The 23,191-nt window shown below is 36.1% G+C and overlaps 1 protein-coding gene across 13 annotated transcripts in view; it reads right to left on the bottom strand.

Moving 5' to 3' along the window:
• Positions 1-23,191, bottom strand: part of DOP1A (DOP1 leucine zipper like protein A) — a 111,557-nt gene that overhangs the window by 67,971 nt on the left and 20,395 nt on the right. For 12 of the 13 annotated variants that reach the window (XM_058734563.1, XM_058734568.1, XM_058734567.1 and 9 more), the window contains exons 2-3: positions 11,731-11,921; positions 7,780-7,961 (exon numbers count right to left, since the gene is read on the bottom strand). In XM_058734563.1, the coding sequence (XP_058590546.1) occupies positions 7,780-7,961; positions 11,731-11,868 (320 nt within the window). In that variant the 5' untranslated portion in view covers positions 11,869-11,921. Of the gene's footprint in view, positions 1-7,779; positions 7,962-11,730; positions 11,922-23,191 lie in introns of those variants that run through there. The other variant, XM_058734576.1, reaches the window with a different exon arrangement.

Below are 23,191 nucleotides of genomic sequence, written 5' to 3'. Positions count from 1 at the left end.
GGGCAAAAGAGAATCTTAGCTTAACATTAACCCAACCTCGAGGATCCTGTAAGCCTACTTTAACATATAAAAATCCCTCAGGAGCACCTGGGTGGCTCAGTTGGTTAAGTGTCCCACTTTGGCTCAGGTCATGATCTCATAAAGTTCATGAGTTCGGGCCCCACGTCGGGCTCTGTGCTGACAGCTAGCTCAGAGCCTGGAGCCTGCTTTGGATTCTGTGTCTCCCTCTCTTTCTGTTCCTCCCCTGCTCTCTCTCTCTCGCTCTCTCTCTCTCTCTCTCTCTCAAAAAGAAATAAACATTAAAAAATTAAAAAAAAATTCCTTTGGAAACTTCCTTTATCTCAACTGCCCCAAGATATGTGCTGGCAATCATACTCCAAGCTTATGGCCTCCTGATATCCATCTGAAGGGTCTCATGACTGACATTTTATTAAATGGTAATAAATGGCATTTCCCTAGCAAAAGCTAGCCTCTCAAGGTCCTGGAGACCTTGCATCCAAAATACCTTCGAGACTTACTCTATCCCCGACCCCCTCCCAACCTGAAGGTATATAATCAGTTACCTATCATGACCCCAGTGCAGCTCTTGCTGCCCATGGGTCCCGTCCCCATGCTTTAATAAAATCGCCTTTTTGCACCAAAGATGTCTTTAAGAATTCTTTCTTGGCTATTGGCTCTGGACCACGCCACCATCACCCCAAAATTTCATCACCTACGTATGTATATAAACCTTAATTTATATTTTGATGAAATAATAAGTTATACCGATTGGCTCAAAATGATATCCTGCATATTGATGACTTCTACTTCCATTAAACCCAGATTTCTCACCTAAGTTTCAGACTCAAAAGCCAGTGGCTAGCTAGCTAGCTATTTCACAGTCTTCAAATGTCACAATTTTAAAATATGGCATCACCATCTGTCTGGGTGACCAAAAAGCTATAAATTTAAAAGTGATCCTTTACCCTTTAAAAAAAATCTTCTCTAACTTATAATCAATCACCAAGTTTTCTCTCCAAGTCACTCTTCTAGATATTTTTTAAATACTGTAAATTATCTCCATCTCTGCCACACTTTTTCTTAGAACACACCACCATTATATACAGCTCAGTCATCATGACTTACCACGTACTGCTTCAGTATTGCCCTGAAGCAGCTGTCCTCAGTAAAACTTTTCATTGGCTTCCTGTTGCCTTTAGGATACAGTCTAGTTTAACACAGTTTTAACATTTTGCTACTCCATATCTCTGTACACCTCACATAAACTCACCCATTTTACTCCTGCACCCTCTGCTCCAGCTATACTGAAGAATTCCTTTCAGGTTTGTTTTAAATCCTTCCATGCTCTTTTTAGCGTCCAGGCCTTTCCACAAGCTGTTCTGACAGGTTCAATTACTGCTCCCTTACTTCTGTCCTTTTTGTTGACTCCTAGACTTTCAGGAATTAGCCTAAGCCATTCCCTGGAGGAGAATGTCTCTTAATTAGACTAAGTTAGGCTCCCTATTTTATATTCCCATAGTACCCAATACTTACTTATTCTAGTAAGTAATTCTGTTTTTATTAATTCTAATAAGTAATTCCGTAAATATCAGAAAGCAAGGTACCATGACTATCTTTCTGTTTCTGTATCCCAAGTCCCTAGAACCAAGTCCTCTTGCACTTAGTGACTGCTTAACAAATGAATTAAGAATCTCTTGCTCCTAGTTTGTACAGTAAATAGAGGTCATCAAGAGAGAACTCCCTGAGTTTCCCACATTCCTGCCTCCAATTTTAGGCAGTCTGATTTAAATTTATAGTTGAAGCCTCCTCAAAGCTACCTTCCTCCATAAACTGCAGCGTCCAATGCAGGCCTTTGCCAGAATCCTGCTTCATCCATTTTCCTTTTCACACTTCTAACTTCTTTCTCTTTTTAAAAATATTTTATTTTTTAAGTAATCTCTACACCCAACACGGCGCTCAAACTGACAACCCAGAGATCAAGAGTTGCATACTAACTCATCAAGAGTTGCATGAGCTAACCAGGTGCCCCCTTTCTGATAACTTCTATCTTCTTCCACTTACATCTTTGCCTTTCAACACAATTGTGGTTATCTGTGAGTCTAAAAAGAGAATAAATTACAACAACAAAATCCTAAATCCTTTATCTTCACTGCATTCTGGCTTGAACCCATCTTCCCATTTCAATTAAAAAAAAAAAAAAAGTATGCATTTTCCCCTATTTATCACCTGTCATCTGATCTTCGATCAGGATACTTCTATGCCCTCTAATGAAACTATTCTCATTATCATCAGCAACGTCTATTAACTGCCAGATCCTATGGTCTATTTTCAGTCCTTTTACTATTTGCTTTGCCTGTAATATTTGATACTGTCACCCACAACTTTCCGTTGAAACTCTCTTCCCTTTTGGCTTCCACGTTAGCTATTTCCTGCTACATTTTCTATCTCTGACTCTTGTTCCCCTTCACTGACTAAATATTCACAGAATGGTCTTCCTTTTCCTTCCTTCTTATTCACAATGTACCTGGGTGATCTCAATTATTCTCATGGCTTCAACTGCCACCTAAATGATCACCGCTCTAAAATCTCTCTCCAGCCTGAGGTCCAAATTTGTTTTACCAAAATCTTACATACACATTTAAGACTTTGTGGTACTCAAACTGCACATCTAGCCTTCTTAGTAACACAACCATATACTGTATCATGTTTAAAATAATAAGCCCAAAGAGGCAAGATGATATTTTATCAAAATATAGTTTATATATTGTGTAAACTATACATTTATTGTATATTTATTTACAAATATACTATATATATCAAAATATAGTTTATATATTGTATAAACTATACATTTATTGTATATTGTATATTATACAAGTTTACAAAGTCTTTGTATGTAATTATGCTAAACCCTAAGCCTTGAGATTAAAGAAATTACTTAATGAAAAATAAAAAGTCCAACATTAATATAAACTTTAGTTTTTAAATTAGGTATGCTTTTAACAACTATAGAATAGCAATATAATTTTACTCCAAAATGTGTATGTGAGAATGTCTGCCATATTTAGAAATGGTTTTCTAGAAGTGGTATTCTAGAGATAATTTACTATTTTTATGTAACATACCAGTGACAAAATGAGATATACTGTAATTTATTTTTTATTTTTTTTAATGTTTATTTTTGAGAGAGAGAGAGAGACCAGAGGATGAGCAGGGAAGAGGCAGAGAGAGAGGGAGACACAGATTTGAAGCAGGCTCCAGGCTCTCAGCTGTCAGCACAGACTCTGACGCAGGGTTCGAACCCACTGTCTGTGAGATAATGACCTGAGCTGAAGTCAGACACTCAACCGACTGAGTCACCCAGATGCTCCAGATATACTGCAATTTTGTAAAATAGCTATGTTTCTTAAGGTAAAATTTGTGTTATTTTAAAGTTGAAAAAGTAGCAGGCATGAATTATAAAAGAAAAATATTTCATTAAGGAAGGAAAATCCAGGGGCGCCTGGGTGGCTCAGTTGGTTAAGCGTCCGTCTTCAGCTCAGGTCATGATCTCACAGTCCGTGAGTTCGAGCCCTGCGTCGGGCTCTGTGCAACAGCTTGGAGCCTGGAGCCTGCTTCAGATTCTGTGTCTCCCTCTCTCTCTGCCCCTCCCCTGCTCATGCTCTGTCTCTCTCTGTCTCAAAAATAAATAAAAACATTTAAAAAAATTAAAAATTTAAAAATTAAAAAAAAAAAGAAAAGAAAGGAAAATCTATCAGTTAATAGAGAATTACACACATTGATTCAGCAATTCTCAGCTTTTCTTTTTAAGTGCTTTCTCTTTGGAATGTAGTATTTATTACTATTAAAAACCTGTTACTGACCTCAGATGGTATTTTTAAGACATCCATGCAGAATTTAAAGATAAAACATATATGCACAGTAAGGCAAATCAGCAAAGCTAAAAGTTTGCATTAAAAAAAAAAAAACTGAAGTGATAAACCCATGACAAGACTGACCAAAGTAAAAAAAAAAAAAAAAAAAAAAAAAAAAGAAATGAGGTCTGAGTTACCAATGTCAAGACCGAAAGAGGAAAACTAGATATATACATGCAAAAGAATGAAACGAGACCCCTATCCTATGCCACACACAAAAGTTAACTTGAATTAGGGACTTAAATATAAGGCCAGAAACTATAAAATTCTTAGAAGGAAACATAGGGGGAAAGCTCCTTGATATTGGTCTTAGAAATGATATTTTGGATATGAAACCTAAAGCACAAGCAAAAAAACAAAAATAAACAACCAGGACTACATCAAATGAAAAAGCTACTGCACAGTAAAAGATGATGAATAAAACAAAAAGTCAATCCATCGAATGAGAGAAAATATTTGTAAACCACATATCTAATAAAGAATTAATATCCAAAATTAATATAAGGGACTCACATAACTGGATAGCAAAAACACCTCCAATAATCGAATTAAAAAATGGGCAAAGGACCTGAACATTTTTCTTTTTTTTTTTTTTTTTTTTTTTTTTAAATTTTTTTTTTCAACGTTTATTTATTTTTGGGACAGAGAGACAGAGCATGAACGGGGGAGGGACAGAGAGAGAGGGAGACACAGAATCGGAAACAGGCTCCAGGCTCTGAGCCATCAGCCCAGAGCCTGACGCGGGGCTCGAACTCACGGACCGTGAGATCGTGACCTGGCTGAAGTCGGACGCTTAACCGACTGCGCCACCCAGGTGCCCCCTGAACATTTTTCTAAAGAAGATACTATAATGGCCAATAGGCACATGAAAATGTGCTCAAGATCATTAATCATCAGGGAAATACAAGTCAAAACCACAATGGGGTACCATCTTACAACTGTTAGACTATTATCAAAAGACAAGAAATAAATGCTGGAGAAGAAGTGGAGAAAATAGAATCATTGTACACTGTGGGAGGGAATGTAAACTGGTACAGCAATTATGGACAATAATACGGAGATCCTTCAAAAAATTGAAAATAGAACTACAATATGATCTGGAAATCCCACTTCTGGCTATATGTCTGAAGGAAATGAAATCAGGATCTTGAAGAGATACCTGCATTCCCATGTTCACTGCAGCATTATTTCCAATAGCAAGACATGGAAACTTGTGTCCACTGACAGATGAATGGATAAAGTGTCACACATGATTACGCACGTGCACATGCTCATGTACACACACACACACATTCTCTTTCTCTCTCTCTCTCTCTCTGGAGTATAATTAATCATGGAAAAAAAGAAATCTTGCCATTTGTGACAATATGGATGGATCTCTAGGGCATTATGCAAAGTGAAATAAGTCATACAGAGAAAGACAAATGCTGTATGGTCTCACTTAAATGTGGAATCTAAGAAAATCAAACTCATAAAAACAGAGAAGAGAATGGTGGTTGCCTAGCAGGTGGGGGGAGGAGAAATGAGTGAAGGTGGTCAAGGTACAAGCTTCTAGTTATAAATAAGTTACAGGGATGTAATGTACAGATGGTGACTAGGGTTAACAATACTGTATTTGAAAGTCGCTAAAAGAGAATAGACCTTAAAAGTTCTCGTCATAAGAAAAAAAATCACAACTGAGGTTATGTTGGATGTGTTAACTAAACTTATGGTAATCATTTCACAGTATATACATATATCAAATAATATGTTGTATACCTTAGACTTAGTGTTGTAGTCAATTTTATGTCAATAAGGTTAAGAAAAAATTTTACATCTATATGAAAAGAGAGAGAGAGAGAGAGAGAGAGAGAGAGAGAACGAACTAGTGACCTCGAAGCTAGGTAAGAGGAAAGTACCCTGAATGCAGCACAGATAAGATGTTTAAAAACAAGGAAGAGAGGATCAGAAATGGGAAAGTGAGAGTGAGAAGATCTAACACATGCTTACTCATAGTTCCAAAAAGGGGAGACAGAATAGATGGAATCAAGGCAATTTTAAGAGTTTCAGAATTGATAAAAGTCACTGATTCATATATTTAAAAATCTCAATGAGTCCCAACTGGGATAAATACAGATACCTCCCTCTAAATACATCACAGTAAAACCACTGAGTACTAATGATGAAGATGAAGAAAGTCTCTTATAGATAGGATAACTAGGCAAGTCTTCTCTGGGGATTTGGTATTTAATCAGTGATTTGGATTAGAGCGTTACAGAGTGAGGGGGAAAAAGAAAAAAATGAGGAACAATAAACAAAGAGACCTGTGTTACAGAATGGAATAAATTGGGTAGAAAGTGGCAGGAGCTGGAGGTAATTGACAGGGGCAGGGCCAAAATATATAAAACTTTAGAAACATAGTAAGGGCTTTGATTTTGACTTTAAGTAACAGGAAGAAGTCAATGGAGGTTTTTAGCAGGGGAATGACATCTATTTAATGTGTTAAAAAGTTTACTCTGGTACTGTATGGAGAAAAGGGTATAAAAGGGTAAGAACAAGATATTATGTGAATGTTAGAAGGCCAGTGACAAAGACCAAGCTAGAGATAAAGCTTACTTAGAATAGACGCTGCCAGTGAGGGTGGAAATAAGTAGATGTATTGGAACATCTATCGGAACAATAGGTAACAATTATTGAGTACTTCCTATATGCTGCACATTGTTCTAAACACTTTATATATATTTACATTTTTAATTCTATTAACAATCCTGTGAAACTGGTAATCTTATTCTCATTTTGCAAATGAGAATACACACAGAGAGATGAAGAAAATGATCCAAGATCACAGAGCTGGTTAGTGGTAAAGACAAACTATTTTGATTCCTCTGCTCCTGTGCTTCACCAATGAAACACATCTCCTAGTGAGAGAATGTACTTGGGAAGAAGAATATGGGTAAAGAAAACAAGTTATTAAGTGTAACCCTTGGATTTCAGGCTCATGTAAATGGATGGACAATGGTGCCATTTACTGAACTTTAGTGCACTGCAAAAGGCTGGGTTTATAGAAAATGAATTTAGTTTGGAAGAGGGTGAGCTTCAGCTGCTTTTAAAGAACCACAAAGAGATGGCAAGTAATCCAGAAGTTTAAAGCAGGAGCCAACACTGGTGATCCCAAGTTGGGAGTCAGCACTTAAAAGATAAATCATGGGTGTGAATATGCCCACCCAACAAAAGAATATAAAGTGAAAACATAAGACTAAGCAAACTTTAAGAAATTCTGTATGTCCAGGGATGCCTAAGTGGCTCAGTCAGGTGTCTGACCTTGATTTTGGCTCAGGTCATGATCTCATGGTTTGTGAATTTGAGCCTTGCATGGGGCTCTGTGCTATCACAGCACAGAGTCTGCTTGGGATTCTCTCTCTCCCTATCTCTCTACCCCTTCCCACCTGCTCGCTCTCCTCTCAAAGTAAATAAAACTTAAAAAAAAAACAAAACCTCCATATGTCCATATCAAGATTGAGAAAGTAAACTGGAGAATGTAAACCAACAGAAAAAGGCTATTCCAGGTAAAGAATGGTCAACTACATTGAAAGCTGCTGAGAGATAAAGGTATCTTATTTTTTTCTCAGGGTAGTCCTTAAGTTTAAAAAGGCAGAAAGTACTGTAGTCTCAACAATTTTAAGTAAAAATCATAAATGACATAGAAAAAGAAAAAAAATTAATATTAAGGAACATCCTAAATTTTTCTGAAGCACTTAACTATCAAAATATTTGACATTGATACCTAAAAACTTCATTAAGGAGTTTTCAGTACTTTAGCTTTTACTGCACAAAGCATAACATAGTTAAAAATATATTTTATTTATACATAAAAAATTATTCTTACCTGTATAAAAAAAGATCTTTGGCAAGTCTCTTGGGTCCAATGATTTTAAAGATAATTTCATATGTTTCAAGTGCCTTTCGATGAACTCCACCTGGTAATGCTGGATGTAGGCATTGAGCTAGGCGTTTGCCTATAGTCAGCTTTTTGGGTACTACCTGGTACTTTGCATTATTTTGTAAAACCTTGAAGAAAACATTTTAATTCAGCTGAGAAAAACAAAAACATTATATCTTTTATTTCCATTTCCTAGCACAGAATTTTCAAAAATCCTTACAGGACTTCTTTACATTCTAAAAAGTTATAAAAGATGCCAAAGAACTCCTGTCTTAGTTACATCTATCAATATACACATTTAAAATTAAAACTGAGGATGCAAAAAAATTATTTTGTTAAAAAAAACCAAACCACTCCACGTTAACAGAAATACCATTTTTATTTTAAAAAATCAAAATATTTTGGGCGCCTGGGTGGCTCAGTAGGTTGAGCGACCAACTTTGGCTCAGGTCATGATCCCACAGCTCGTGAGTTTGAACCCCGCGTGTGGCTCTGTGCTGACACCTCGGAGCCTGGAGCCTGCTTCGGATTCTGTGTCTCCCTCCCTCTCTGCCCCTAATCCACTCACATTCTGTCTCTGCCTCTCTCAAAAATAAACAAACATTAAAAAAGAAAATTTAAAAAAAAACACAATATTTTGCCAACAAATTTATTCAGAAGAGAGGCAATGATTTTGATTTTTGCAAATCTTTAATGTCAATCTATTTTTGATACACTATTTCAAAGATATGAAGGAAACTGGACCTCAACATAAATATGTCGTTGAAAGAGGGAGAACCACTGCTTCAGGATATCATATGTCAGCAAGGAGTTCTAATGCTTACAAGAATCTACAAAAGATTATAACTGCTCATTTGTTTTTACTAATTTCCCAAGTGGACCAATCACAACTGTGTTTATTCAAACATAACATTTATTTAGAGATAATGGTCAGGGTGGAATTTACAGAAGATCCTATTTTATAAACCACCCAAAGGAGATTAGTTATTTAAGTAACAAAAAAGAACTTATTAATTAATTCTTCAAAGTATTATAGTACAGTGCTGATAGAACATTACAGAATAAATGCACAATGAAAACAGGATAATATGCTAGAATTTGATTTAGAAGAAATATTAAAAAAAAGTCCTTTATCTTACAAAATAAAGAACTGAAATTAAAATACATAAAATGATCTGTCAAAGGCAGTACAGTAGAAAACTCAGAACAAGATCTCCAGGGTTTTAACAAAAGTGAAGGCTCTGAGGTCCACTTAAATATAACATTTTCTTCATTCATTTTTTTTAAGTTTATTTATTTTGAGAAAGACAGAGAGAGCGCAAACAGGAGAGAGCACAGGAAGAGGGAGAATCTCAAGCAGGCTCCACACAGCCAATGTGGAGCCCATGTGGGGCTCAAACTCACGAGACCATGTGATCACAACCTGAGCTGAAATCAAGAGTTGGACGCTTAACCGACTGGGCTACCCCCGTGCCCCTACATAAAACATTTTCAAAATTCTTCCCACTACAAGTTTTTAATTTAGTTTTAAACTAGATGCAATGAAGGCAAATAAAGTTAAATCTAGAAATGAAAAGCAAATTAAGGGCAAAACACTGGCAAGAACACAGCTATGAAAAACATTTTTCAACTAGCTGCTTCCGTGTGTCCAAAGTTTTAATCTCAATTTTAAACACAGTAGCCAAGAGTCAGTATTTACATATTTTAAATTTATTTATTTTTAGTAATCTTCACACTCAACATGGGGCTCAAACTCAAGGCCCTGAAATGAAATATGTTTTTCCAGCTGGGTCAGCCAGACACCCTAATATTCACATATATTTTAAGGAAAGGTATAATTACTTCTGCAGAAGGAAATTTAACAATCTATAACATAAAATGCTTTAATAAAAAAACTGTGTTAATATGAAATAAAATTTTAAAAGAAAAGTAAAATATAGCATGATTTTTTTATAGCACCATTATCTAAAAGGATTTCTGAATTGGAAAACGTTCTTTTTAAAAGCAATTTTGAATTGAAAAAAGTGTATAACGAGGTGAAAATGTAGTATATTAATAAATAACATTTTATATTAAAACATGTATTTAGACTATTTTCAACAAATTTATACTAAATACAATCCTTGCCTGTTCACAGCTTAAGTTTTCCCAATGACTTACATATCCTCCTCTGTGTTATCTGGATACAATAAAATGTTTTCATAAATATTAAGTATAAAAACTACTTATGTACTTAATTAGGTCTATTAATTTCCACATTTAATAAATTGCTTATAGGAGTGCCTGGCTGGCTCAGCTTGATCTGAGTGAGTTTGGGCCTCATGTTGGGTGTAGAGATTACTTAAAATCTTTAGGGGCACCTGGGTGCCTCAGTTGTTTGAGCGTCAGACTTCAGGTCATGATCTCGTGCTTCGTGAGTTCAAGCCCCACGTCAGGTTCTGTGCTGACAGCTCGAAGCCTGGAGCTTGCTTCAGATTCTGTGTCTCCCTCTCTCTCTGCCCCTCCCCTACTCTCTCTCAAAAGTAAATATTAAAAAGTAATAATAAAATAAAATCTTTTAAAAATTAAAAAAATAATAAACTGTTTTTAAATATAACTCCTAGTAAGTCTTCAGAAAGAGATTCTTCAGAAGGAGACTGGGTGGCTCAGTCGGTTAAGCGTTGGACTTCAGCTCAGGTCATGATCTCACACTTCATGATTTCAAGCCCCGCATAGGGCTCTGCGCCAAAAGCTCAGAGCCTGCCTTGGATTCTGTGTCTCCCTCTTTTTCCGCCCCTCCCCTGCTCACGCTCTGTCTCTCTCTCTCTCTTAAAAATAAACATAGAAAGAAAGAAAGAAAGAAAGAAAGAAAGAAAGAAAGAAAGAAAGAAAGAAAGAAAGAGAGAGACTCTTCAGAGCAAGAAAGAACCTAACTACCTTTAAGCATACTCATAATTTTGGATGCAATTTCTTGAGGATATTATAAAAAAAATCTGAGAATTTATCAAACCCTAAATGATAAATGTTACAAGTTAACATGTCAAACAGAAGTTTGTGCATCTAATTTTAAGATAAATCCTTGGCACATTAAAAATGAAAGCTTTTCTGGAAGACATTAATTATCTATAGTATGTATGAGGTCAAGCAATAGTGTACTTAGAATGTATTTTAGGATAATTTCTTTCCTAATAATTGTATGTTAAGCTATTTGATGTTAAAAGTTACGGGGAGAGCTCTCATTTCTTATCATCTTCCCTACTGCATTTAATATTTAAAAACATTCCAATTCAGTAACAACTGCTAAAAAAAAAAAAAAAAACAAAAACCCTCCCAAAATTCCCAAAATCAAAACTATAAGTACGAGGTGAGCAAAGTGTGATCTAAGAAAACAAACAAAAAACAATGTAAAAATGTAAAGCTATGAATTGATCTGTAATGCCATCATAATAGTGGATTAAAACCAGACATGTTAAGAGGAAACATTCAAGGCCAAACCCCAAGGCCTAAGTGACTACTTATCACTTTTGTAAAAAAAAGTACTGAATATATCTAAGAATTGCCTGGATACAAAATTTTCCTTACTGCTACATAACATTTGTAAAGCACATTGCAAGTTACCACTTTCTACACCAGTTTCTGATTTTGTTGTCAGGAACTCCAGAACCGTATCTTTGCTCAATTAGAGAAACTTGTTAGCCCTCAGAGTTATTAGCATGTTTGCTTCCTAGTCTCATGTTTTTAATGGTAATGTTGTTTTGGCCTCAAAATATGCCTGGTTGTTCAGGCATGCAATTCACGAAGTAAAATAGCAGTACCAAAAGTAATCCTAAGCTTTAGTTATGTTTTTACAATTCTTTACTTCAAGCTTTAGAGAAATCCAGTAAGTAGAAATTCAGATTTCTGAATTTCTGGACATACCTTATTAAGTTTTCCAAGTGCCGATATCAAATCTGCCCATTCACTGGAATATTCAAAATTCTTTAGTGCTTTGTCAATTGCGGCTACATAGTTTCTGTATTTGGAGTCACTCAGTAACTCCAGCTCTTCTGTGTTCATCCTCCCACAGCGTTCCACTAGAGACCAGTTCCAAAGTCATGTAAAATCATCACCTATAAAAAGTTTGCAGAAGGAACCAAAGTTACAAAGTAAAGTATTAAAATGAGTTCATATGCTCTTGCTATAAAACTATTGGCTAACTTAAAAATGTTTCTTGAGTGAGAAGTGGTCAAAACTGGTCAACTAGTACACAGAGTCATGAAGAATTCACGTGTTCCTTCCCACAAACTGGAAAATGGCTGTGAGAACAAAGGGATATAAAAGAATAGGAAATATTCTGGTACTTATTTCAGCTTAGAAATCATGTTATTTATCTCCTATTTTCTGATACAATATTTGTGATAGACATACTCTTTTGCTTTGTTTTGATACATAAATACATTAAGATTGGTTTGGATTTGATATATCAAGGACATGCAGCGAAAAAAAAAAATGGAAAAAAAAAAAAAAAAAAAAAAAAGAATGACTTGGAGGGCACCTGGCTGGCACAGTTGAAGAGTATGTGATTCTTGATCTCGGGGTTTTGAGTTTGAGCCCCACGTTGGGTGTAGAGAGTCTTAAATAAAGCTTAAAAAAAAAGATTTGGAGGTCATCTCATTTTATTAGACAATAAATGAGCATTTATAGTATAAAGGAACATCAACTATTCGGAATTTGACCTTACTTTTGATAAAACTGACAAATACACATGGTAATTTAAAACATGTTCATACATTCTTTGATACTGATTTTAAAAATGTGGTTCCAAATCCTCTAGCCCCTTGGGCTGGATTTTGTGACTCAATTCTGACAAAAATAGCAAGGCAGAAGTGATAATGTGTCATGGCTAAAACTAGGCTATAAAAGAACTTTAGCTTCCTCCCCCTTATCTTCTCTAAACTAAGATCATTAGGTCTGGGGAAAGCCAGTTGCCACCTTGTGAGAACACTTACACGAGCCCTATGGGGAGGTTCCAGTGGTAAAGAACTGCAGCTTTCTGCCAACAGTCATGTGAGTGAGTCATTTTGGAAGCAGATCTCCCATTTCCAAGCAAACCTTCATTTGACTGCAGTACCAACCAACATACTGACTGTAACTTCATGAGAGGTCCTGACACAGAGCTACATAACCAAAGTCTCTCAAATTCATGACTTATAATAATCTTGCTGATTTAGGCCCCTGGCTTGGGGGGTAATTTGTTATACAGCACTAGATAACTAACAGAGTAGTAGTAAGGATTTAAATGAGGCTCAACTAAATTTGGCCCAATGTGGCCTCTCCTCCACTATTTGTGTTATCCTGTCAGACTTTTAACTAACTCTGTACCTTTCTTTAGAGCTGGATTCATGGATCTGGAGGAGGGTCTAAGAATGGGACTCAGAGCATCTCAACATGATTAAATGAAAGGTAAAAAGAGTCTTTCCAACAAATGGTTTTGAGGTAACTGGATATCCACATGTAAAGTAATGAAGTTGACTCCTTCCTCATATCTACACAAAAATCAACTCAAAATGGATGATAGCTCTAAATGGAACAGTTATAAAAGTCTTAGAATAAAGTACAGGAGTAAGTTTTTGTGGCCTAGGGCTAGGCAGTCTTCTTAGAAATAACATAAGAACATCACAAGCAACAACAAAATAAATTGGACTTCATCAAAATGAAAAACCTTTCTGCTTTAAAGGATATGGTCACAAAATGAAAAGAGAAGAGGACTTCCAGGGAAGATAGCAGAGTAGGATGACACTAAGCTCACCTTGTCCCATGGATACAGCCAGATGATAAACACATTAGTGTAAGTAACTAAAAAAAAAGACCCAGAGACTGGAAGAACAAACTCTCCACAGCTAAATGTAAGGAAGAGGCCATATCAAAGAGAGTAGGAGGGTGGTGACAGATTAGGAGCTAAACAGACCCAAGGGACTTTCCAGAGGAGGGAAGGAGGAACACCCCAGGCACAAGAGAGGAAAGAAACAAATTTTCACACCAGGGAGACTGCACAGGGAAGATGAATCCCCAAATATTTGGCTTTCAAAACCAGAGGGGTCAAATTTTGTGAGTTCTTACAATCGCAGGCAGGACTTAAAAACCTGGAACTTTAGGGGGCACCTGGGTGGTCAGTTGGTTAGGCGACTGACTTAGGCTCACGTCATGATCTCAGTTTGTGAGTTTGAGCCCCACCTTGGGCTCTGTACTAACACTCAGAGCCTGAAGCCTGCTTCGGATTCTGTGTCTCCTTCTCTCTCTGCCCCTCCCCAACTTGTGCTCTGTCTAAAATAAATAAATGTAAAACACACACACACACACACACACACACACACACACACACACACCTGGAACTTTAAAAATCAGGAGGTTTATGAGAGAGCAAGGAGGGGAGAGGAAACTGAGTCCCAGCCTTAAAGAGACAACACAACAAATAGCTCCACCCAAGATACAGCAAAGCAGCAGCAATCTGTAAAGAGCCTCGGGCATCCAGGAGGAAGATTTGCTTACTAATCTCAGAGCATGTGCCACAGGGGCAGGGATCTTTGGGAGACTTCTCCAGGAACAAATGAGCTTTCTCTCCCTCACTCCGCAGCATAAACACATGGACACCTGCAGCAACCAGCCAGGGCACCAACACTTGCTACCTAACTTGTTCATAGTGCCCCCACCCACTTGTTCTCTTGCAAACATGCCCCAAACAGCCAGAACTCTACTCCAGATCATCACCCATAGCAGACCTGGACAAACCTTGCTAACACTACCAGACCCGCCCCCATACACTTCTGTATATCAGCCTCTTCCAACCCACGTGCCTTAGTCCCCAGCAGCTGCAGGAACCCTCCTGTGGCTGACAACCTTGCTGGCACCAGATGCCCTGTCCTCACATTCTCCTACACCTCTGTGCTACTACATCTCTGGCAAATGTTCAAGTTAAGTCCAAGGTGGCCCCAGGCTGGCTGATTAGCAACACAAGGACCAAATCCTGCCCACAACAAGCAAAGAGAGCCATTGTAGACAAATAGACAGAAGGCAAAAGCTGCTCAGCTACAACAGCAGGGCACAGACAACGCACACAGGAGATACCCCTGAAGTTCCAGGTACTGGTCAGCAGGGGACAAAGCACTACAGGGCCCTACATGCCCTCTTAATAGGCCACTACTTTCCAGAGCAGGAGACATAGCTGACTTTCCAAACTTATGGAAACAGACACAGTTAAACAAATGGAAGAGACAGAGAATATATCCCAAATGAAACAGGACAAAAATCACAGTGAGAGCTAAACAATACAGAAATAAGTAATACAACTGATAAAGACTTTAAAGTAATGGTCATAGAGATACTCACTGGACTTTTAAGAAAAGAGTGAAGGACCTCAGTGAGACTCTTAACAAAGAGAGAACATAACCAATTAATAATGAAGAACTGAATTACTGAAATTAAAAATACACTACATAGAGGGTGCCTGGGTGGCTCAGCTGGTTAAGCATCTGACTCTTGATTTCAACTCAGGTCATGATCTCACGGTTGTGTGATGGAGCCCCATGTCAGGTTCTGCACTGACAGCATGGAGCCTGCTTGGGATTCTCTCTCTCCCTCTCCTTCTGCCCCTCCCCCACTCATGCTGGCTCTGTCTCTCTTAAAATAAATAAGTAAACTAAAAAATTTTTAACAATACACTAGGTGGAATAAATAGTAGACTAGAGGAAGCAGAAGAACGGATTAGTAATTTAGAGGACAGTAATGGAAAGCACTCAAGTTGAGCAAGACAGAAGAAAAGACATAACAAGAAATGAAAATAGGCTTAGGTAAATTTAGCCATATCATGAAGTGTAATAACATTTGCATTATAAGGATCCCAGAAGGAGGAGAGACAGAAAAGGGGACAGAAACCATATTTGAAGAAATAAGAGCTGAAAACTTCCCGAATCTGGGGAAGGAAACAGAAATCGAGATCCAGAGGCACAGAGAACCTCTGACAAATCAACTGAAGGAGGTCCACACCAAGAATTAAATACACACACAGTAATTAAAATGGCAAAAAGTAGTGATAAAGAAGGAATTTTAAAAGCAGCAACAGTTACATACAAGGGAAACCCCATAAGGCTATCACTGGATTTTTCAGCAGAAATTTTGCAGACCAGGTGATGAGCATGACATACTCAAAGTGTTGAAAGAAGAAAACTGCAGCCAGGAATACTCTAGCAAGGCCATAATTTAGAATAGAAAGAGGGATAAAGAGTTTCCCAAACAGAAGTTAAAGGAATTCATAACCACTAAACCAGTCCTGTAAGAAATATTACAGGGGACACTTTGAGTGGAAAGGAAAGACCATAAGAGGGAATAAGTAGGAAAGAAAAAAGCAGTAAAAATAAGTATGTCAACAAAAATCAGTCAAGGGATTCATAAAATAAAAGCATATAAAGTAAGATACCATATACGTAAAATATGAGGGGGAGAGGAGTAAAGAATGGGTTTAAACTTAAGCCATCATCAATATAGACTGCTATATGTATAAGATGTTATATACAAACCTAATGGTAACCACAAAGCAAAAATTTGTAATAAATATGCAAAAAATAAACAGAAAGGAATCCAAGTATATCACAGAGTGAGCCAACAAACCATCAGATAAGAGAGCAATAGGAAGAAACAGAGAAGAACTACAAAAAAAAGTATAAAACAAGTAACAGAAGAGCAATAAGTACATATCTATCATTAATTACTTTGAATGTAAATAGACTAAATGCTCCAATAAAAGGGTGACAGAATGGATAAAAAAGCAAGAACCATTTATAGACTGGCTACAAGAGATTCATTTCAGACCTAAAGACACATGCAGATTGAAAGTGACAGAATGGAAAAGCACTTATCATGCAAATGGAAACAAAAAGCAAGTAGAAATACTTACATCAAGCAAAATATCCTGTAAAGTTTTTATCTTTATTTATTTTGAAAAAGAGTGCGTGTATGAGCAGGGGAAGGGCAGAGAGAAGGGGAGAATCCGAAGCAGGCTCTGTACTGTCAGTGTGGAGCCTGATGTGGGGACTTGAATTCACATGAGATCATGGCCTGAGCTGAAACCAAGAGTTGAATACTTAAACAACTCAGTCACCCATGTACCCCTGGATAAAACAGCCTTTAAGCAAAGACTGTAATAAGAGACAAAGAGAAGGAAGCATTAATTATATACATTAATAAAAGGAAAAATCCAACAAGAAAATATAACAATTACAAATATTATGCACCCAACATGAAAGTACCCAAATACATAAAGCAGGGAACTTTAACACCCCAACTACATCAATGGATAGATCACCCAAAAGCAAAAGAAACATGAAAACAGTGGTTTCAAAGGACACACTGAAGAAGATGGGTCTAATGGATATATTCAGAACATTCCACCCTAAAACACCAGAATACACATTCTTTTCAAGTATACATGGAACATTCTCCAAAAGAGATCACATATTAGGGCACAAAACAAGTCTCAATAAATTCAAAAACACTGAAGTTATACCATGCATCCTTTCTGAGAAGAATGCTATTAAACTAGAAATCAATTCACAAGAAAAAATCTGGAAAGAACACAAACACATGGAGGTTAAATAACATGTTACTAAAAAATGAATGGAAAAAAAAATGAATGGAACCACCAAGAAATCAAAGAGAAAAATAAACAAAACACATGGAGACAAATGAAAATGAAAACACAACAGTCCAAAATCTTTGGGGAGCAACAAAAGTAGTTCTAAGAGGAAGTTTATAGCAATACAGACTTACCTGAAGAAATAATAAAAATCTCAAACAACCTAAACTTACACCTAAAGGAGCCAGAAAAAGAAAACCAAAACCCAAAACCAGTAGAAGAATACAAACATTAGAACGGAAAAGAAATAAAAACTAAAAAACAAACAAACAAACAATAGAACAGATCAATGAGGGCGCCTGGATGCCTCAGTCAGTTAAGCATCCGACTTCCACTCAGGTCATGATCTCACAGTTTGTGAGTGTGAGCCCCGTGTCAGGCGCTGTGCTGACAGCTCAGAGCCTGGAGCCTGCTTCAGATTCTGTGTCTCATTCTCTCTGTCCCTCCCCCACTTGTGCTCGGTCTCTGTCTCTCATAAATAAATTTAAAAAGAAAAAAAATTAAAAAAAAAAAAAAAAAAGAACAGATCAGTGAAACCAGGAACTGGTTTTTGAAAAGATCGATGAAATCAACAAAACTTTAGCTAGACTCATTAAAAAAAAAAAAAAAAAGGAATTCAAACAAAATCAGAAATGAAAGAAGAGAAGTAACAATTGACACTACAGAATTACAAGGGATTATTGGAGATATTATGAAAAAATTACATGTCAACAAATTGGACAACCTAAAATCATGTAACCTCCCAAAACTGAATCAGGAACAAAGAGAAAAATGTGAATAGACTTCTTAGCAGTAATGAAACTGAATTACTAATCAGAAAACTTCTAACAAACAAACGTCAAGGACCAGACAGCTTCACAAGTGAATTCTACCAAACATTTGGAAAAAGAGTTAAGTACCTATTCTTCTCAAACTATTCCAAAAAAATAAAGAAAAGCTTCTAATTCATTCTATTAGGCCAGCATTATTCTGATGCCAAAACCAGATAAAGACACTACAAAAAAAGAGAATTACAGGTATCTCTGATGAACACAGATGCAAAAATTATCAACAAAATATTCACAAATGAATCCAATAATATACTTAAAAATTTATTAACGATGATCAAGTGAAATTTATTGCAGGGATGCATGGGTGGCTCAATATTTGCATGGGTGGTTTATATCACATTAACGAGAGGAAGGAAAAACACCATAGATCATCAAAATAGATGCAGAAAAAGCATCTGACAAAGTACATCGATTCATAAGAATTCTCATGAAAGTAGATTTAGAGAACATACCTCAACAAAATAAAGGCCATATATGAAAAACCCACAGCTAATATTATACTCAATGGTGGAAAGGTGAAAGCTTTTCCTCTAAGATCAAGAACAAGACAGGGATGTCCACTCTCACTACTTTTATTCAACACAGTACTGGAAGTCCTAGCTGTAGCAATCAGACAACAAATAAAAGGCATCTGATAAGGAAGAAGTAAAACTTTCACTACTTACATGATGACATGATACTATATATAGAAAAACTTAACGACTCCACCAAAAAACTATCAGAACTGATAAATGAAATCAGTAAAGCACAGAATACATAAAATACAGAAACCTGTTGTATTTCTCTACACTAATAATGAGATAGCAGAAAGAGAAATTAAGGCTACAATCTCACTTCTATTTGCACCAAAAAGAATAAAATATATTGGAATAAATTTAACCAAGGAGGTAAAAGACTAGTACTCTGAAAACTGTAAAACACTAATGAAAGAAATTGAAGATGACACAAATGGAAAGATATTCCATGCTCATGGATGTAAGATCCAATATTATTAAGAGATCCATACTCCCCAAAGCAATCTAGATGTAAAGATTTAATGCAAATCCCTATCAAAATACCAACAGCATTTTTCACTGATCTAGAAAAAACAGTCCTAAAATTTATATATAGAGCCACAAAGGACCCTGAATAGCCAAAGCAATCCTGAAAGAACAAAGCTGGAAGTTATCACAATCTTAGATTTCAAGATATATCACAAAGCTGTAGAAAACAAAACAGTATGGTACTGGCACAAAAACAGACATATAAATCAGTAAAACAGAATACAGAGCTCAAATAAACCCATGCTTATATGGTCAATTAATCTATAATAAACGAGGCAATAATATACAATAGAGAAAAGACAGTCTTCAATGAATGGTGCTGGAAAAACTAAACAGCAACATGCAAAAGAATCAAACTGGACCACTTTCTTATATCATACACAAAAAGAAATTCAAAAGGGAATAAAGATCTAAATGTGAGACCTGAAACCATAAAACTCCTGGAAGAAACCAGAAGTAGTAATTTGACAACAGGCATAGTAACAATTTTCTAGATATGTCTTCTGTGGCAAGAGAAACAAAACCAAAATTAAACTATTGGGACCACACCAAAACAAAAAGCTTTCGCTCAGTGAACAAAACCACCAATGAAACAAACAGGTAACCTACCGAATAGAAGAAAATATTTGTAAATGGTATATGCCATAAGGGTTTCATTTTCAAAATACATAAAGAGCTTATAAAACTGAATACCAAAAAAATCCAATTAAAAAATGGGCAGAGGACCTGAATAGATGTTTTCCAAAGAAGACCTACAAATGGCCAAGAGACCCATGAAAAAGATGCTCAACACTAATAATCTTCAGGGAAATCCAAAGATAAACCACAATGAGATCTCACCTTATACCTATCAGAATAGCGAGAATCAAAACAACAAAAAATAACAAGTTGTTAGCAAGGATGTGGAGAATAAGGGACCCCAATGCACCGCTGGTGGGAATGCAAATTGGTGTAGCCACTGCAGAAGACAGAATGGAGGTTCCTCAAAAATTTAAAAATAGAATTACCATATGATCCAGTAGTGGGAATTTACTCAAATAAAAAGACATATGCACTCCTATGTTTATTTATTTAGTATTATTTATAATAGCCAAGACATGGAAGCAACCCAAGTGTCCACTGATAGATGAATGGATAAAAAAGATGTGGTATATGTAGACACAATGGAATATTACTGCGCCATAAAAAACTGAGATAGTGCCATTTGCAACAACAGGGGTGTAACTAGAGGGTATAATGCACTTTAATAAGTCAGACAGAGAAAGACAAATATCATGATTTCACTCATATGTGGAATTTAAGAAACAAATGAACAAAGAGAAAAATAGATTAAAAAAAACAACCCAAACTCTTAAATATGGAGAACAAACAGTAGTTGCAATAAGGGAGGTCAGTTGGAGTATGTATGAAATAAAGGGGATTAAGACTACACTTATCTTGATAAGCACTGAGTAAAGTACAGAACTGTTGAATTATTACTGTACACCTGAAACTAATATAACACTGTATCTTAACTATACTTCAATAAATAAAAATGACTGTAAAGATGGTCATACAACTCTGTACTGAAAACTGCTAAATCATACACTTTAAATAGGTGAATTGTATGGTAGGTGAATTTTATCTCAATGAAGGTAAGTATATATATATGTGTGCATACCAGTACATCTACATTTTTATATAATGGGGCCTTAGGGACCTGTGAATTACCTCAAATTACATGCAAAATTTACCTCTTATATTTTATTGGGGAGAGAGTCTACTGCTTTTATAACATTCTCAAAAATGGTTTTTAACAAAATCCTCAAAAAGGTTAACAGTCCCTACTCTAGAGAATATAACCTATACTAGTAATACCTGTTGGCACTGAAAAAAGGATAAGAATCTATGAATTTATTAAATAAAAAAAAATTTTTGGTTAAGGTTGTGACAGAATGATACAAACCACCCAGTTCTCTACCTTAATTCTTTTATCCATAAAAATAAAAACAGACAAATCCTCAAATCCTATTTTTACAGACAATAATTATCTTAAACACTTGACTTACTTCAGTACACAAAGTGCCAAGCACTATGTCTAGGTGCAGAATAAAGAGAATAACCCTGACCTAATGCATGATACTTTCATTCCCAATTGGGAGGGGCAGGCCCTTGTGGTTTAAAATAATGTCTGGGGCGCCTGGGTGGCTCAGTCGGTTAGGCGTCCGACTTGGGCTCAGGTCATGATCTCGTGGTCTGTGGGTTCGAGCCCCGCGTCGGGCTCTGTGCTGACAGCTCAGAGCCTGGAGCCTGTTTCAGATTCGGTGTCTCCCTCTTTCTCTGACCCTCCCCTGTTCACGCTCTGTCTCTGTCTCGAAAATAAATAAATGTTAAAAAAAAAAAAATTTAAATAATGTAAAATTTATGCAGGAAAAAAACTTACATTGTTATTATATCTTTATACCCTGGACTTTAACAGCAACAAAACAAAGCAGTATTTTGAAGTATTGTGAGAAACCCAAAATGAACTTAAATGAACCAAAACTAATCTTAACTGTCTTCCCTTTCAACATTGATTTTGTTTCACAGATTCAATACACAATTCCCCTAATTGGGAAGAAGTCTTTGAAAGCAGGAACTCTATTTCCTACTTATTTGTATGTGGAACAGCACATAACTTGGAACAAATAGTTAAGCTCAAGTCGGATTCATACACAGTGATGTAAGTATAATAGTTGAGACTGGGAATGAATTAACAATTCTGCAAGCTGTTTTATCATTAATCTATGGTTAATAAAAATCTTTTAAACTAGATTTAACCATAAACACACACAGCAATGTATGCTTCAGGGACAAAAGACAATCTTTTTTTAAAGATTTAAAGTCTATTTTGTCTGATACAATTATTGCTACCCTGGTTTTTTTCACTTCCACTTGCACAGTATATGTTTTCTGCAATCCGTCATTTTTAGTCTGTGTCTTTAGGTCTGAGGTGGTAGTTTTTCCCTGTTTTGTAGTTTTTCCCTGTTCTTTTCTTCTCTTGCTCTCTTCCCTGTTGTTTGATGGCTTTCTTTAGTGTTATACTGGGATTCCTTTCTCTTTTTTGTGTATCTACTGTAGGTTTTGATTTGTGGTTATTATTAGATTCATATATGTCATCTTATATATAAGCAGTCTCTATTAAATTGATGGTTGCTTAAGTTTGAACACATTCTAAAAGCACTAAATTTTTACTCCTTTGTCCACATTTATGTATATGTCATATTTAACATCTTTTCATTTTGTGTATACCTTGGCTGATTTTTCTACTTTGGTGTTTTCACCTCATACTGGCTTTATAAATGATTAATTTACTACATTTACTACATGTTTGCTTTTACCTGTGAATTTTTTTCCTCTCATAATTTTCTAATAGTTATGGTCTCTTCGTTCGAGTTAAAGAATTCCCTTTAACATTTTCTGATAAGACTGGCTTAGTGGTGATAAATTTCTTTAACTTTTCTCTGGGAAATCCCTTACCTTTCCTTCTATTCCAAACGATAACCTTACTGAGTATTCTTAGTTGTACATTTTCTCCTTTCAGAACTTTAAACATATCATGCCACTCCCTTCTGGCCTTCAAAGGTTCTGCCAAAAAATCAGCTAATAGCCTTATGGGGTTTCCCTTGTTTGTAACTGTTTTCTCTTGCTCCTTTAAAAATTTTCTACTTATCTTTACTTTTTGTCATTTTAATTATGTGTTTTGGTGGGGACCTCCTCGGATTAATCTTAAGGGCTCTCTGCGTTTCTGGATCTGCATGTCTGTTTCTCTCCTTAGATTAGGAAAGTTTTTAGCTATTTGTTCTTCTGATAGGTTTTCT

The sequence above is a fragment of the Neofelis nebulosa genome, chromosome 6 (genome assembly GCF_028018385.1).
Source record: "Neofelis nebulosa isolate mNeoNeb1 chromosome 6, mNeoNeb1.pri, whole genome shotgun sequence".
Taxonomy (NCBI): domain Eukaryota; kingdom Metazoa; phylum Chordata; class Mammalia; order Carnivora; family Felidae; genus Neofelis; species Neofelis nebulosa.
This window is presented reverse-complemented; position numbering and strand designations above follow the sequence as displayed.